At 43.0% G+C, this 17,823-nt stretch overlaps 1 protein-coding gene across 2 annotated transcripts in view; it reads right to left on the minus strand.

Moving 5' to 3' along the window:
• The window catches only part of EML6 (EMAP like 6), a 226,629-nt gene that overhangs the window by 106,712 nt on the left and 102,094 nt on the right, over positions 1 to 17,823 (minus strand). For both annotated transcript variants that reach the window (XM_069494454.1, XM_069494451.1), the window contains exons 6-7: positions 16,102 to 16,237; positions 2,802 to 3,003 (exon numbers count right to left, since the gene is read on the minus strand). In XM_069494454.1, the coding sequence (XP_069350555.1) occupies positions 2,802 to 3,003; positions 16,102 to 16,237 (338 nt within the window). The remainder of the gene's footprint in view (positions 1 to 2,801; positions 3,004 to 16,101; positions 16,238 to 17,823) is intronic.

Genomic DNA, 17,823 nt, shown 5'->3' on the forward strand with positions numbered 1-17,823 from the left:
CCTAGAGTTCTGCAATGGAAGGACAAGAATATGTGACATGTGGCACAGTTTCTCCTAATACATTCTGCCATCAGGAGGGATAGGGGGCACATCCCTTAATGTGGAACTGCACAGTGACTAGTTTACAGTTCCCTTAGGCAGCCTGTACTGTTCACAGCCTAAAGCTGAATATGCTCTTAATACCTCATTTATTATTCATAACCTCATGCTGTTTTTAGCCTTGTACTATTTTAAGCAATGTAAGCTTTGCTTTACTAGCAAAGTAAGAAACCATCACTCCTCAGTAAACTGTACTATCCCTACGAAGTCGCTAAGCTAATCTTTCTCAAGAAATTATGAATTTCACCCTTCCTAAATTTTAATATTCAGTGTAAAAATGCATTGTAAGTTTTAGTCAAACTAATAGCTAAAGGAAATAAGACAGACTCTTGCACTTAGGGCTCCCCTCAGGGACGTTTGCGCCCAGGCTGGAGTATAGTGACATGATCACAGCTCATTGCAACCTTGAATGCCTGGGCTCAAGCAATCTTCCCACCTCAGCCTCCCAAGTAGCTGGCACTTCAGGCATCCACTGCCACACCTGGCTCACTTTTAAAATTTTTTGTAGAGACAAGGGTCTCACTATGTTGCCCAGGCTGGTCTTAAACTCCTGGCCTCAAGCGATCCTCCCTCCTCAGCCTCCCAAAATGCTAGGATTACAGGTGTGAGCCACTGTGCCTGGCCTCAACACAGTTCTTTTTTTTTTTTTTTTTTGAGACAGAGTCTCGCTTTGTTGCCCGGGCTAGAGTGAGTGCCGTGGCGTCAGCCTAGCTCACAGCAACCTCAAACTCCTGGGCTCAAGCGATCCTACCGCCTCAGCCTCCCAAGTAGCTGGGACTACAGGCATGCGCCACCATGCCCGGCTAATTTTTTCTATATATATTTTAGTTGGCCAGATAATTTCTTTCTATTTTTAGTAGAGACGGGGTCTCGCTCTTGCTCAGGCTGGTCTCGAACTCCTGACCTTGAGTGATCCACCCGCCTCGGCCTCCCAGAGTGCTAGGATTACAGGCGTGAGCCACCGTGCCCGGCCCACAGTTCTTAAAATACAAAAGGTAAGGGTTTTCTTGAAATCACTTCTGTGTGGATGGGCATGAATCGAATTTCACAGGTGTCTGAATAACTTGGTGGCAATTGTTTTGGCTGCTCTGGGAAAGCTTACAGTAAAGGAAGGAAAAGAAATAGAAAAGGAAGAAGAGAAGTATAAACCAAACAAACGTCGCATAAGGAGACAAATGCAGTTGTTTTCACTGTTTTTAGATTGATGAGGCTTTTGTGCTTGCTAGAGACTAAAAAATAGAACTAGTGAGTACGCAGATTGTATCTTCATTAGTTTCATAAATATACAAAAATAAGGAGTGTGAAAATAAGTAATTCAAAATCTAAGCTGTCGGAATTTTTAATTATTTTGAGCCTTAAAGGAATGTGGTTATGGGGCCTGAGTTACATGACAGGCAGCTACAATCTTTGCTTTTCTGATTATAAATTCACCTTCTCCCTAACCTGCATTGTTTTAGAAAATGTAAATAACTAAAGGCACCAGGCAAGACCCCTTCCCTCTCCACTGTTGATCTTCTTTATAGATTAGCCTTCCTCTTACTTTTCTCACACAAAAATTTCATGGTTATTATATTGTCTTAAGATGGAATATTAAGCATACTTTTAAATTGGAAAAGAAATGAAAACAAGCTGTATGGAAAAGAAAACAAACTATAACTACTTAAATTGCTGTAATTCATAAACCAGTCTGTGTAGAAAATGTTATAATGCTACTAAACTTCTTTTTCTGCCTATATAACAACTTAGTTTTCAACTTTACAGCACTGACCCCATTCTCTTAGTCTGTGTTACCCAAATGGCCATTCTCAGCTTTGCGCTTGAATAAACTCTAAAACTGGATTCTGATCCTTTTGGTTATTTCAGGTTGACAAGTGGAAAAGAACAGTGACCTTTAATCTAGTTTACAATGTTTCTATTTTAGCTATTAAAACCCAGACTCAGTAACCATTTGATCCATTAATCAGTCTTCTCCCGCTACTCACTCTCTCTGGCCTGTTTCTTGTTGAGCACATTTAAAGCTCAACAATAAATACTAAAACACTAAAGTCAGTGTTAATAGTCTTCATCTCAAACTTTTAGATCATGTGTTCATTTCTTCAACAGTCACAAGACAACTGGAAGATTATCGATTTTGCTCATTTTACCTAATGTTGTGCTCTCGAAGAACAACAAATGATCCACATCAAGAAACCTCAGGCCCTAATCAAACTGCTATTTTCTCTGGTGTCATCTCTCCCCTTTGATGTGGTAACAATGCTCAACATTTCATCTGAGGGTTTACAAATAATAATTTACCAATGTGCGAAAGACAATTTTGAAAATCAGAATTTACGCTCTAGACGGTAAAATCACCATGCACCCCCTGCAGAGGACCAAGGGTACCAGGGGGCAACATGGTTTCATCACAGATGAGCTAGAAAGAGAATTGGAAGTCTGCCTAACAGGTCGGTCTTCATGTACTTCCACTTGTAAAAACATTTTCATGATTTAGAGATAGAGCCAAAAAAGGTAACAACAACAACAAAATACCAAGAAACCAACTTCTTGAGTTGGTTAATGTTAAATGTCTTAACATTCCATTTGGAAACTATGTCACTCTGTTCTATGCATTATCTTTCTCTAAATTAACAACCACATTGGGGCAAAAGAAATCTATCTCCAGGAAGTCAGGGAAGTGATGGTAGCCGCTGCTGGGGCCTCACCTGACGGAACGGTCGTCGCTGCCGGTCACAGCCAGAGGCTTCTTGGGGTGCAGGGCCAGACCCCAGAGCTCCCCCTCGCAGTGGCCCTGCAGGATCAACATGGGCTTGTCCCGCTCTCGCACGATCACTTCAAATATCTCGCTGTCCTGGGTCCCTGCTAGGAGGCGGTCTGCTTTCCAGCACACACTCCGGATAGAGAGGCCTGACAACAGTACGAAAGCAAAACAAAAGCGTATCTCCACACCGTTCTCACGTGAAAAGGAAAACACCTAATGCCAATACCCTCTCACCGGGATAGCATCAAATGCAACACATCTTAAAGACCCCCAGAGGTGGAGAATCCAGTGCCACACCCAAATCTGTGTTGTTTCCTTACTTGTGTTGGGACATTCCCCCAATCCTCCACCCCATGATCTAGTTTGCAAAACAGTGACCACTTTTTCTTGTCTGACTTAGGATAACGATGTATTTTTACAGCAGGGTGGGGTGTATTTTAAATACATCTTAAAATATACACAAGAGGAGAAATCAGACTTTATGAAAACCTAACCTTCTTTGAAATAATTTCCTTCTGATCTGCTATGAAAAAGTAATCAGTTCAATCTTTAGGATGGTAACATTTGTTAAAATTATATGTGGGTGATACTACAGAACAGTTAATTATCATATTAAGCAAGTTTAGTATGTATTCGATCAGAACCTAGACTCATTCTACTAGATAAACAGATGTACTATGTCCCAGAAATATGCAAATGAAACTCCAATTTCAGTCTCAAAATACCATCAAACATTTGTCAATGAAGATGCTATTCTTCACCAACTTAATTTATGGAATCTTCTCTAAAAGCATAGTACTCCTTTTAAGTCTAAACTTTTACCTCTGTAGTAGCATTTCATCCTCAGGCAGGCCCTGGGCTTGCCCGCCCGAGTCATGATCTCTCAGACTTCTTTGTGGGCCATTCTGTTTCTTACTGGGTTTGGTAAGTATTTACTTACATGATAAATTTCCTCATGAACTAGAAATACAGAAGCAATCCCACTTTCATAACTACTTTAAAACCAGGGGAGGATCTGATCAGTTTTGAGATCTGAGTTACCTCCCCAGAAGTCTGGGAACCTAGACTCTCCCCTGGCTCTTGGCCTAATTGGCCAGACATAGGACCAAGAGTCTCTTTCTCTCTGGGGACCAGTTTTCCTCCCCTTAAAATGTAGACTATAATTATGGAGACCATGTAATTTATCCAAATTGGAATCCCTGTAAAAACAGAAGGAGTTGCTAAAAATATTTAAGTTTATATAGTTTTTTGAAATATTTATTGACCTAGAAAGTAGTTTTACTATGTCGAAAGATCTATTAAATTGTTCTATCAAAAATATCTTCCAATACAGAACTGTAAGAAAACTTTATTGCAAAACAAAAAATACAGGACAAAGGGATGAACAGACAGAGCACAGAGGATTTTTAGGGCAGTGAAACCATCCTGTAGGATACCGTAATGGTAAAATACACGTCATCATCCATTCTTCAAAACCAATAGAGTAACCACCACCAACAGTGCCCGTGCCCTAATGTGAAGTATGGACTTTAGGTGATCATGTGTCTATGTAGGTTTATCCATCGTAACAAAGGTACCACTCTTGTGGGGGACGTTGATAGTAGGGGAAGCTACGTATATGTGGGGGTAGGGGTTATATGAGAAATCTCTGTACTTTCTGCTCAATTTTGCTTTGAACCTAAAACCACTCTAAAGAATAAAGTCTATTTAAAAAAATCCAGGACAAATGCTAAGCCAGATAGGATGCTGGGATGGCAAAAGGGGTAATTTAGGGTACACAGACACCCTAATTGTAATCCTCATCTTCATCATCTCACTGTGGTCTTATAAGGATCAAATGAGAAAATACATTTAAGTTTTTTTTTTTTTTAAAGGCACAAGGCTGTATTTACATGAGATAACTGTCTTTACTCCTTGCTCTGAGTTCATGGTTACATGTCTTGAGATGGAAGAAGAAAGCCCACAGGCAGATAGATGTATTATCCCCGTTAGGAGCGGGACGCCAGTTCGCGGTCAATTGCTCAATGTCCTCCACTGCAAACATCAGGATGGGCTTTCGAGGACAGGCAGGATGGATGTGGGCGAAACCGCTGAGACAAGCCGACAGGGCCCACAGCTCAGCTGCAGGGGACCCCTCTGCCTCGCAGCACCAACCCTCCTGACACGGTCCCTTTCATCTCTTTCCCACCCTCCCCAGGGGCTTAGTTACCACTCATCAATCAACGTAGTCCCATTTTCTCCTGTTTTCCTTAGCTCCTGCAGGCGGTTGGCTGGTGGGGGCTGAATTGGTCGTCTCCCCAGAAGGCGCTGTGTCATCTTTAGTTTTATTACAGAGAAGGGTGTAACACTGCCCTTCAGCATTACCAGAAAGTAGTGAGAGTCAATATTCCAACATCAGCCAAAAAATCAAATAGTTTACGTATTACATTTATTGCCTGCTTCCTCTCTCACTAGAACAGAAGGTCTGAAGACAGACAGGAGTTTTACCAGTTTTATTCATACTTACTGCCGTGTCCTCAGTATCTAGCACAGTGGCTGCTGTCATGAAGCAGATGTTCAATAAGGATTGTTGAATGAATGAAATAAAACATCAAAGTCACAAACATTTCTTGAGTCCTCGGACATACCAAGGAATAAAAGATACCATCCCTGTTCTCCATAAGAACCTTCAAAGGAGGAGGAATATATCCCACTCTTTCATTCAAAACATGTTTATTCAACACCCACTGTGTACCCGACCTCTGAGCCTGAACAGTGAGCAAGCCAGGCTCCTGCCCTAGTGGAGTTTACACATTTTAAGGAGGGCCAGATATTTATAAGTAGATATCTATATACCAAAACCCAGCTAAGTTGTTATAAACATATACATATATATATATACTAATAATTGCATATACCGTACCATATATACATATACATCTCAGTGATGTGTTCTGTATTTTAATTGTCACTGAATACTCAAATGACAGCCCCTTTATAATTTCATTGGCTGCTTTAAAGACACTGCCCTTTCCCAAGCAGGCCTGGAATCCATGTCTTCACTTTAAGCATGAACACACCAATTCTCCCTCTGGCCTCCAAAAGCAAGTCTGGTCATCCAAGTCGAAATGGCTTGCAAATAAAAAATTCTCCCAGGGACCTGGTGCTGTATTTGGTCCAGTGTACAAACATTTATTCTCCCTACCACCCCACTACTTTTTAACCTTACTTGTGGGAACAGATTCAGGAAGGTACAAAGAATATTACAACAAACAACCCACCACCTGGAATCGACAACTGTTAGTATTTAAAAAACATGTGCTTTAGGTTTTTTTTTTTTTTTTTAAAGACTCAGGAACAAAGATGAACCTTCCAGCTCAGCTCAGACTGATAAGCCAGTCAAGGAACATGGCACCCAGCATTTTCAGACTGTGTCCTGGGAGTTCTTGGATTCCTCAAAAAGGCTTCAGGGGCCTGGCAAGGAGAGAGCTGGGAAATCGGAGACCAAGAGGCAGGAGTTTGAGGGTCCCACTGCTGCCTTTCCTTCAGCACCTCAAATATATGTTTTATAGGACATTCCATTTGAAAAGAGGTTCCACTGAACTACCCACCAATACAAGGAGAGTAGAAAGCGAGTGTAAGCTTTGTGCTTGGCAAAGCAATGAGGCTAAACTGATATGGATTATTTCTGGCTGAATATGGGCAGAAGGAGAGAGAGAGAGATGAGAGAACTGCTACACTGTTTACAACATAAACTTAATGAGCTGTGACCATTTTCTTTTAGAGACCAACTCGGTTTTCCCCATAGGCACTGAGTTCTTCAAACAGATCAACTATCTTTTGTCACATCAGACAAGTCAACCCCAGGGGTCCATCTACAAGATGACAGGTGTGATACTGGGTAACTCTCGTTCCCAAGATAACCATTTTAAACAGGAATTACTTCCTGAAGATACATCAGTAGGTAGAAACTATAGTCAAGTTTCCTAACATCATTCTGTTTTCATCATCTCTAAACCTAATTGTTCTTCTGCACACAAGAGCGGTAGAGAGAGCTGCCTGGATCTTCTGGGCACACTCTGGAGAGACCATGCTGGTGGCAGGTCCCTGACAAGGCTTGGCAGTAATTCACTTCTCTCATCTATCCAGGCTTGGTTTTAACTCTTCTGACACAAATTCAGAGAACAGGAATGCAATCATGGTGTCCCCACTGGATTGGGAAGCCATGTCCAAGCTGTTGGATTAGGAAGTAATTAAACTTCTGTATTTCTTTATCTTCTGGCTCTGAAGTCAGAAAAACAAGCTAGTGTTTAGAACAGGTTTAGAAATCTACCAATAGGGAAAAAAGCAGGAAAAACTACCACAATTATTTAAAGCATCAGAAATGCCCGTTTCTTGAAAAAATACATGTCATGGTTACTTTTGACAGTACGAACTGAAGGCATTTCGCCATACTGACAAGCTGTCCACATTTGGACACCATGGCTTCTGCCACTTGCTATGAGAAATGTGGAGCTCTGGACTGTGCTTGGTACAGACCGCCAGCAGATGGCAGTAGAGAGCAAACCACCCATCTAAACCAAGACCAAATTCTCACCAGCCCTTTGCCCTGGTCTTATATTCAGACCAGAGAGCAGGGAAAAAACAACAACAACAAAACCCAGCATCCTTCTAATCCCCTCTGCTACAGTTCTGAAGCCTAGGCACAGGGAGGTCTAGTCCATGAAAACAAACAGACTAAAGGACACTGCTTATTTTCTTGTTCACTGAACAGTTAAGTACATGGACTGGCCCGTTCCAGCTGAGTGACATGGCGAGCTACTTAATCTTTCAATCTTCAGTTTCCCCATCTGTAAAGTGGAGATAATATTAACATTCACACTTCGTACCATTGTGAGGATTCAATGCAATCATGCTTGACCCGGTGTCTGGTACTTAGCGAATTAATATAATTAATATGGTTGCTCTTCCTTGTTGTTGCAACTTATTTGTTGTTTGCTATTATAATTTTGATGTGCTGGCACTGCAGAGTTGCAGAAGGCAAGGCTATGTTACAACACACAAGGAGAGAATATACTATTTAGGGAAGAAAATGGTCTTTTTCCCAATTATTTGGCAAAAGAGGGGAAAACTGGCCGCAGGAAGAAGCTTGGTACTCGACGTTATTCCTGCTCCAATGCCTGATATATGGTGAAGGACCATCTGCAGCTGTTCCCAAATCTCACTGGGCATAGAATCTACATGGAAGGTGTTTAAAAGCTACAGATGCCTGGACCCCACCCAGATACCTCTGGACTGGTCCGGAGAGTAGTGTAGCATAGTTATTTTAGCTCCCTAGCACTGAGAACCACTGTCTACCAAGCCGTTCCCCAGCTAGCATGTTCTCAGACTTCAGTCAGATTGTTGAAAATTCGGAGAGCCAGGCAGTACCACCAGGTGATTCTAACAAAATGGGCCTTCGGTCACACGATGGCAAACTCTGCCCCAGTACATAAGAGAGCCCAAGTCCTGATGAGCAAACAGCAGAAAGATAGTGCAACTCTGAGAAGTGGAGTCTGAGTCAAACAAGCCAGCCCTGCAGCAAGCGGGCAGGGAGAGATCCTCACCGACGTTCCACAGCCCCGCGCCTGTGAACGCTCTGACCAATTCGAAGGTGGTCTCACCATTAACCCCATGGACAGCGCTGGGCCCTAGATGGGGCCAGTAAATCTGTTGAATAAATGACGAAATTACAGGACAGAAAGTTTATAATGTGCCTAAAGTCACAGAGCAAGCAAGCAATCTAAATAAAATGAGGATTCCAGCAGTTTAAGTCTGGAGCAAACACCCTTCCCCATGAAGGTGTTTTCTCCCTGTGAAGGTGCACCCAGTACATGGTACCAAAGATTCAGCAAGACAGGGTGATGGCTGTCCCCTATAGACCTACCCTTATTAAGGATGCAAAACCAAGGGAGTACCTTGGGTGAAAGAGGCAAAAGGTAATGAGAGATGGAGAGAGAGACCTCTCTCAGGCTTAAGAGGGAACGTTGGAGGTGGGTGTGGAAAGACAGCAGGAACCTCCAAATCCCCTCCCCTTGAAGCCTTTCAGGAGGGGGTGGCTAAGGCCACCTAGGGAGTCTGGAGCCTGGGCAAACACCCTAAATGTAATGCTGAAGCCAGAGTTTACATGAAAGAAAAAAGAAGGAGGGGGGACATGCGTCTCCCCCAGGGATTCACAAGCGCAGCTGATTTTGGAGCCCAGCACAAAATGGAGATGTGGGGCTCCTTGTTAAACGAGGATTAAGAATTTCAAAGCAGCAACAGCAAAGCACTCAGCCAACCCAGGGCCCTTCTGAGCACAGAGCCTTGTGTGACTGCAAAGACCTCAGGCTCGAGAAGCTGCCCTGCCAGGGGACCTCCAGGGCGGTTTGAGGATTGAGTGGGACCCCGAGCGGGAGTGCTCAGCACCGAGGCTGCCACAGAGCGGCATTCAATACCGGGAGCTGCTGCACCAGAGCCTCGGGGCCTCTCTGCAGGCCGGGCCAGCTCTCTGCCTGACAGTCACCAGCAGAATTCACAGTGAAAGCTACTCTTTACAAAATCCCTGGTTATCTCAGACCCACTCCACAGGACCCCAAATCCTTTAGATACAGGAACTCTGAAGGGTCCACATGCCTAACAGGGTACCAGAAGATGGAAACACACAACCAAACCCACCCAGGAAAAATGTTTACAGAGGAGTTAGTACGGAACAAGCCAGTCGGCCTTCCACTTGTCTGATAACCACATCACACGTGGAGCCTGAGCAAATGCCACTGTGCCCAGCTCCCAAGCCACATGCCTCTACAGAGCTCCTCCACCTTCTCAGCAGAAGGACAGTGAGGCAGGAAGACATGGCCCAAAGGAAGACAGTGGGCACATGGGGAGAGTGGTGGCAGAGACAGAGAGCAGAGAGGTGTGTGACGAAGCCACCCGAGGAACCAGGGGAACAATAGGATGTCCTGTTTTGCTTCTATTGGAAACAAGGGCGTCCTCAGGTTTAAGAGTTGGTCTCTTGAATGTTCAATCCCAGGGTTTCTCAACCACATCACTACCAGTATTTGGGGTGGTTATCCTGGGCATTGCAATATGTCTAGCAGCATCCCTGCCCTCTACCCACAAATGTCACTAGCATCTCTGCAGTTCTGACAATCCGAAATGTCTCTAATACCACATGTCTTCTAGGAGACAGAAGTCACCCCTAGTTGAGGATTGCTAGACCACATGACCCTCAACATACTCTGAGGAAGAAAAACGGTAGTAAGAAAAATGAACGGTGGGGGAGAATAGCCTGGGCTTCCCCTCTCCAGTCCTGTCCCACCCGAGTCCGCTCTCTGCTCTGGGGTGGGGAGAGCTGTCTAAGTGGAGATCTGACCACACCACTCGCCTCCCTGAACCTGTGCTGTGATCTCCTAGCACTGGCCCTTGGGGGTCAAGCCTGAACACCAGGAGTTGACACAAAGGAACCAAGTTATCTGTTCCTTCCCCTGCATCCTCGTCACTTGTGCTCAGGTTCTACACTCCAGTTGTACACACACACTTCAGTCACTGACATTCAGCTGACAGCTGTTTCCAGGGCTTCAGCACGTGCCAGGCACCATCCTGAGTGCTCAGGAGGCATCAGTGCCAGAGATCCTCACACCTTGTGGAAACAGACAGCAGGCATGAGCACAACACATATATTATATTAATATTGTGTGTTACAAGGTGAAACTAGACCTTGGAGAGAAGGGGATCAGGAGCACACAGGGTGGCGGAGGCAGAGTAGGTTGCAGTTCTAGAAAAGGTCATCAGGACAGGCTTCATCTGAGCAAAGGCTTGCAGGAGAGGAAGGAAGCAGTCATACAGACCCTGGGGGAACCACCAGGGCAGGGCAGAGGACAGGGAGGGCGGCAGGCCATCACAAGAATTTTGAGACAAATGAGGAATCATTGCAGGGTTCCGAGGGAAGGAATAATGTGATCTGGCTCCTGTAAAGTTCAAACAATCCCTCTGGCTGCTGTGCAGAGAACAACAGTTGAGGCAGGACACAAGTTGTAAAGCAACTGTAGTGACCTATGTGTAAGATGATGGTGGCCCAGACCAGGGAGGGGGCAGTGGAAATGGTGACAAGTCTAAACTGGGCACCTTGTATCCTGGGGACTTCAACTGTGCCCCCCTGCTCCGTGACTGACCTAATGCAGGATCTCTCTGGATTCAGAGTTTATAGTTCATTAGACACAGCAACCATTCAATAAATGTGTGTTGGTAGTTAAAACACCGACACCCCCTGGCCCCCAATAACATGTAACAATGACTGAAGCACACATTTTAGGACTGCCTATCTAGTTCCTAGGCACACATATCTGGCACTCAGATGCTTAATAAATGTTTACTGAATAGATAAGCAAATGAATAATGTATCTTACACTGTGTGGATAATTTCTTTAGACATAACCATTTATAACCATTAACTCAAAGTATATTGTCACCATAGAAGTAATTCATTTTGATCCACTTGCTTTGGAATTATTTTTGGCTTTTCTTTCCACCACTATAAGTTATCTAAAAGCTTCATTACTTTACCCAGGTCATAAATTTGTTTTAAAATGATCAGACTCAAACTGTACTGTTACTAAGGTTGGTGTGAGGTATCAGCTAGAGCCCTAAGCCTACAATTAGCTCCATGCTGTGACTCTGAGCCTCATTCCACCAGCAAGTTACAGAGTCCTACTTGCTGACATCCAGGGTCTCTTCCAGCTTGAAAAGCCCAGAATTTGATATTCACTGATGTCCACCATCGCATATATCTGAAATCCTTGGGTGCCAAGTGCATTTTAGAAGTCAGAACAATTTGGATTTTGGACTCATAATATGTTCATTTGGGTCGGATGCAGCACCCTGAAATCAATTATTTCTGTAATAAAATATGTGAATAGTCACACGTATGAAGATAGTAAATAGCCTCATAGCAGTTCAGGTCAGACTTTGCTGCCAACTTAGTTATAAAAAATATTTTGGTATTCTGAACCAAAGGAATTGCAGATAAAGGATCCTGGATGAAGTAGGTCATTGGTTTATATCCTCACATGTAGTTGCCATGAGAGGAAACTGGTTTGAGCACTCAGCAAAATCTGCCAAGTCACAAAAGATGTATAAGCCACTGGTGTAAATAAAGCGCTATGATTCTCCAATTGAGGAATGGCCCTCATTATGTGAGGGGTATTTTCTTTGACTAAGCCTTGGGAGAGGGGGAGGGAGCCCTGAGAATCAGGTCTGGCCCTACTGATTCTTGCTGATGTGAGCATGATCCATCTCCAAGCTGACTCACCCTCAATCTAAAGTAGGGTTAATTGTTTTTACTGGAAGCCAGATGTCCTAATTAGCTCAAGCTTGACTACACAGACGTAAGAGAATTGATTAATAGTATCTCTTTATATTAAAGCCATAATATCATTTTTTTCCCTGAGCTTAGTATTCATCTTAGTTCATTTAAATGTATGTGACTCTTACGAGGATTTTCATAAAATAACTCAGAAATTACCATATTCCTTTTATAAATCTTCTGCAAGTCTATAGGAGAAGCAGAAGTCTTTACAGGTAGCACACCTAGTGTGATCTTTATGTCCAGACTTGGCTTCTCAAATGCTAGTAAGTAGCACTTAATTTTTTTCTTAGTTATAAGTAATACTTTTAAATTTAAACACCACAGAAAACTACCAGTCCCATGTCACGGGAATTGGAGCATGGTCATGATTAATTCTCCTGCTAAATTTGTTTAGAAAGCTATTTGTTTGAGTAAAATTATAAACCACTCTATATCCATGGAAATGAATTCAAGAGTCATTGTTATATGAACAGCAAAAACAAGGAAGAAAGCTCACTTATATCAAGAAATTCTTCTAAAAATAAACCCATCCATACACGTAGCTCTATGTCCAAACAGAGAGCAAGGAAGTTCTAACTTTGCTTTGCCTGAATCTGTTTCTTTCAAATATACTTTGTTTCCGTTTTTGAGGCCAAGAGCAGGTAACGCAGAAGGCCACAACTTCTTTCGGGGGTGGGACAAAGGACACTTGAATGTCTTCTGTCCACTCTGCCTTCCTCCCTCTGTTCTTTTCCCACCCTCTTTCCTTCCCTTTTCCTTACCCCACACTCTTGACAAATGCTCAGTGATCAAAGGCACAGCACCGCCTGGCTGAAGGCAAAGCCAAGACAGAAAGCGATTTACGTTTTGATTACTTTTCATCTCCTCCTCAAGTGCTGTATATTAACTCCTGTACTTGTGCTGGGTCTTTTACCTCACTGTGGCCTTGGGGCACACACCTCCACGCGCCTCGGGAGCCCGTCCCTGTGGCAGGGTGGCCTTGGCAGCTGGCCTCAGAGAACACGGCAGGGGCCTACTCTGAGGATCTCTCCCTGTTTTGAGCTGTGCAAAGTGGCTCCTGAATTTGTTTCTTTCCCGGTTTCAGTGGGATGATGGCACCAAGCCCGGCCAAGGGCAAATGAGCACCTCCAAGGGCCACTCACAGCCAGTTTCTGGTGTGGCCCTGTCCACCAGGCTCAAAACTCCCCGAGTGTCGGTTGGTTACCAACACTTCACGCAGGAGCCTGTCATTCTGTGGACTCTAGACATGTATCCTGTTGTCCCACTGAGGGCTGGAACAAACACCAGCATCTCTGTTGAAGTGTGATGGTACACAGTGGACTTCTGTGACACTGTTGCCAACTACTCAGCACGGGCACCACTGAGGGGTGGAGGAAATTTGGAGTGGTTGCAATGTGTACAAAAATTAATAGTTAGAACTTAATAAACAAAACACCATATTTAACCCATGATTTCACAGATACTGCTTAGCATGAGAAGTTTTAAAAAAGATGTATTAACATCGGTTTAAAGTAAGATATTAAGTACTGATAATGAGCAGCGATTCCAAAAATCAAGACGTCTAGAGAATGGGCGACCTGTGGGGCTCCACGCTGAGCAGCGCCCCCTCCACTCTCCTAGGTGCTCCTTCCTACCCCCGCCCCTTCTCATGAAGCCCTTGGACTTGTGAACACAGGCTACTGCCCCATCAACGTCATCTAACGTGCCTGCTACTCTCTCCCTTGACAAATGTCCAGCCCAGGCACCACAGGGCACGTCCCACAAGGTATAGACTTGTTTCGGGTTCCACCTGTCTACTGTCATAGCACCCAGATCTGCTTTGATCTTGGCAAGGGGGGTGTGTGGGAATCTGAGACTGACACAAGATTGGGGACGGAGCTGGCCCTGCAGTTGGTGCAATCAACACAAACCCCCAGTTACACAGATGCTCATTCAGAACCAGCTCTGAGCTCTCCTTGGAGAGCCAGGGTCAAGGACTCACTACCAGGCACAAAAGCATAGCAGGGTAAATTAGTGATGGCTTCTGCCTCATCTCCACACTTTAAAATGTATACCTTAATCATGCGATGTAATTTTAGGGTGTGTTAGATGAAGTGACTGACTATCAAAAAGGAATCATCATTTCTGGTTGATGCTCCACACCATTTAGCCAGTTTATGGTCAATAATCCCATCTAGCAAATTAACCCAGTTCTCTAAGTATGTTTTGCTTCTAGTTTCCATGGTTCAAGATTAAACATTTTGGTCTGTACTTTAAAAACAAAACAAAACAAAAAAAAAAACGCATTGCTCTTATAGGTGCTTGCTTTTATCTGTTTGAAATGTTTTTCTGGATAAAGTTTCACTGGCCCACACTTTATAACAGAACTTAAGGACTTGATCATCTCCTTGTTGACACATTGAGGTGGACATCAAATTCTCCAACTTCCTATGCCGACGACCCCCGTGCCTGGTGTTCAGGAACATATGCACACCGGGATCCTGAGCTTCCGTAAGAGGGTAACAGTCCATTCTCACGTTAGCTGGCTGTAAGTGTACCTTTTTGTATTTCACAGATACATGAAGAAGCTGCCTCCAGGTACAAACAGAAAGTACAATACTCAGCTCACTTCTCTGGTGCTCAGTTTTTAAGTTTGCTTGAAACCAGTGCTATTTAAGGAGGATAGCCTGAAGGATATGTAGTCCCTGCTTTCTTCTCTCGGTCCTCTGCAATCTACCCAACGCAGGCAGAGAGTGCCACACATGGCCACACAATTTGGCCCATGGAACCACCTCTGCTGCAACATTACCATCAATCAGCCCACGTCGAGGGGCTCAAGAGGAACCCTTGATGAGTAACAGCTCACTCCAGGCCTTTTGAGGACTCTGGGCCTTATGTCACAGGGTCCCCTCCTCTAGGAAGACTCTCAGGAAATATCTCGCTCATCTGAGCATCAGGAAAGATTCCCCTTCACTTGAACAGTGGGTAAGTTTCCATCCTGTGGACGCCATGACTCATGGTGCTGAGCACCCCGCCCTCAGCGCTGACCACAGGAGCCTAGAGCCAGGCCCGGGCCCGCCTATGGGGAGTGGACAGGACTTCCCCACCTTCACTTAGTGTACTAACATAGCTGTGACTCCATCTTGTCTTCCCTGTTTACATTTCCCACTTTAATTCCTAAGCCTCAAATTCTTTATCTGTAAAAAATAAGCCTATCGTGAGAATTTTAAATTTTAAAAAGATGTAAATAAACTGCTCTGTATTCTGCTATACACGCTGTATGTATGGTAGTAACAGCTAACACGAGTGCTGACTTGTCCTGAGCACTTCACACAACCCTAGGAGGCTGGTGCTAGTGTTATCTGCATTTTGTAGATGAGGAAACAGAGGCCCAGAGATATTAAGAAATTTGACCAAGGTCTCAAATCTATCATAGCAAGATTTGGATTGGAACCCAGGCCCCCCGCCTCTGAGCCCATGCTCTTAACCTCTACTACTATGGTAGCTATGGCTTTAAAGCTATTTTTTTAAAGAAATAATCTTTGCCTCATTTCTGCTCTCATTTGTTTTCAAGGCTGGACACAGTCACATTTAGGTGACCAACTTGTCTGGAACTTCTCAGTTTTATCACTAAAAATCTCATCTCCCAGGAAACCTCAGTAGTTTTACCATAACATTGTTTATCTTTGCTACAGCATTGCTGGTTCGTATGGATACTTTCGTGTGAATTAGGAAAGAGGGTATCCATTTGTTTTTTTAACATACTTTTATCTTGTTTTCAATATATTAACTACCCAAAATCCTTTATAAAATAAGGTGGGGTAGAGAAGAAACAAATATAGAACTTTACATTGTATTTTATGCTCAGAGTTATAGATATATTTTAATATATATATATTACCTTTATATCCTTGTTCTGTCTCCCTGAGATCAATTTTTGTTATTGGTTTGAAATCAGTATCCCACAGTCTTATACACCCATCTCGTCCACCGGTGGCAAAGCCTTCTTCACAAGCATACATGCTAAAGATTCCAGCCTGTTGATTAAAGTAGGCAATACTCAGTGTTGCAACCATTCTAAATAGTATAGTTGAATCTCAATGATTAAAAAACATAGCAAAACAAAAACAAACCCCTGTTCTCTGTAGAAATATTGACCATGGACCAAGTTGTCATTTATAATACTCTCCATCTCAGCTAAATTTAAAAATAATCACAATTACTACCAAAGCAAACTAGTTCAAGTGCTCCTTTGCCATTAACTTAACTGATGGCAAGCTATAAAAAAAAAAAAAAATTCTGGGATAACTTGGTTAAAGCAGATAGGGAAATAATAAATTCTTTTATATGACAACTGACTCCTATAGAGAAAAGAACTATGGAGGTGCTTCATGTAAGTGGCTACCCCAAATAATTAAGATATGTAGGTTAGGAACATAAACACTTTTTACAGGTGGCAAAGGTGCCTGGAACCCATCTCAATTAGCTCACGAAGGCTTCACCTGAACGTAACTGAAATGTTAACTAGCATTTGTGTTGGTGTGTGAAGCAACATCCGAAGATGCTTTTCACAAGTAAAATAGTTTCATAATTTAAAGATGCTCTTCCACAGGACAATACCTTGTTTGGTTTGTTCTAAAAAGGGCTGCAAGAATACAATGTTGACATAAGAACCAGCGTAAAGAGAAATTAGGTTACTAAGGCAGCTGGTTTTATGAATGAGGACAACACTGACCTTTTAATTGTTTTGAGAGCTGTTTGATAATTAGTGAAGCCAAGAAAATTAGTCTGCAACATACAAGGCAATGAAAGATCTAATGTTTCATAGCTCTTTTGCAAAGAGTTGCTTAAACTTTTCTTCATATTATTAAATAAGAGTAATAGGGAATCAGTTTGGGGGCAATAAGCTACAGGTCTGTCAAGTTTCCAACAGTGTTTTAACCAATTTCCATTCACTACAATAGGCTTTACCTTCTATATCATCTCCCCGTTCTCCTGGACGTTTCCACTTTGTCAACTGTGGATATAACAATGTAACTATTTTCACGTGTGTCAAAAAAGAGCAGTGTGGTAAGAAGTTTGCCCTTGTTCTTACGGAACAATCAGAAGATAGAAGATTCTCGATGGCTTCTATTTGCATTTTAAGAGCTTGGCACACTAATGTAAAGGTGACGCCCTACACCTCCACATACAGAATGAGGAAAAATCTACCTTATCAACCACTGACGTAAAAGCAAGAGTTGTCTACACCCTTCCTATTCAAAGTATGGACCACTGATCAGCAGCAATGACATCATCCCAGACCTACTGAGACAGAATCTGCATTTTAACGTGATTCCCTGGAAATTCATAGGCACATTAAAGTCTGACAAGTGCTGGTTTGTAAGATGAAACTGATGATGAAATAGTTCTAGTCTTCTGTCAAACTGCTGCCAATGAAAAACACTACTCAGTCTATCAACAGTTAAGGTGAAGACTAATTAGGTTATGATGCTTTTGAAATGTACTTTCTTTTAGGTGAACAAACATAATTTGGGAAATCTTCATAAGTATTTTGGAAGTGTTCGGCAGAGTCCTCGATTCTAAAGCAACAGGGGAAAATATACAGGGATTTGTGGTCTTA

The sequence above is a fragment of the Eulemur rufifrons genome, chromosome 19 (genome assembly GCF_041146395.1).
Source record: "Eulemur rufifrons isolate Redbay chromosome 19, OSU_ERuf_1, whole genome shotgun sequence".
In the NCBI taxonomy this organism is placed as follows: Eukaryota; Metazoa; Chordata; class Mammalia; order Primates; family Lemuridae; genus Eulemur; species Eulemur rufifrons.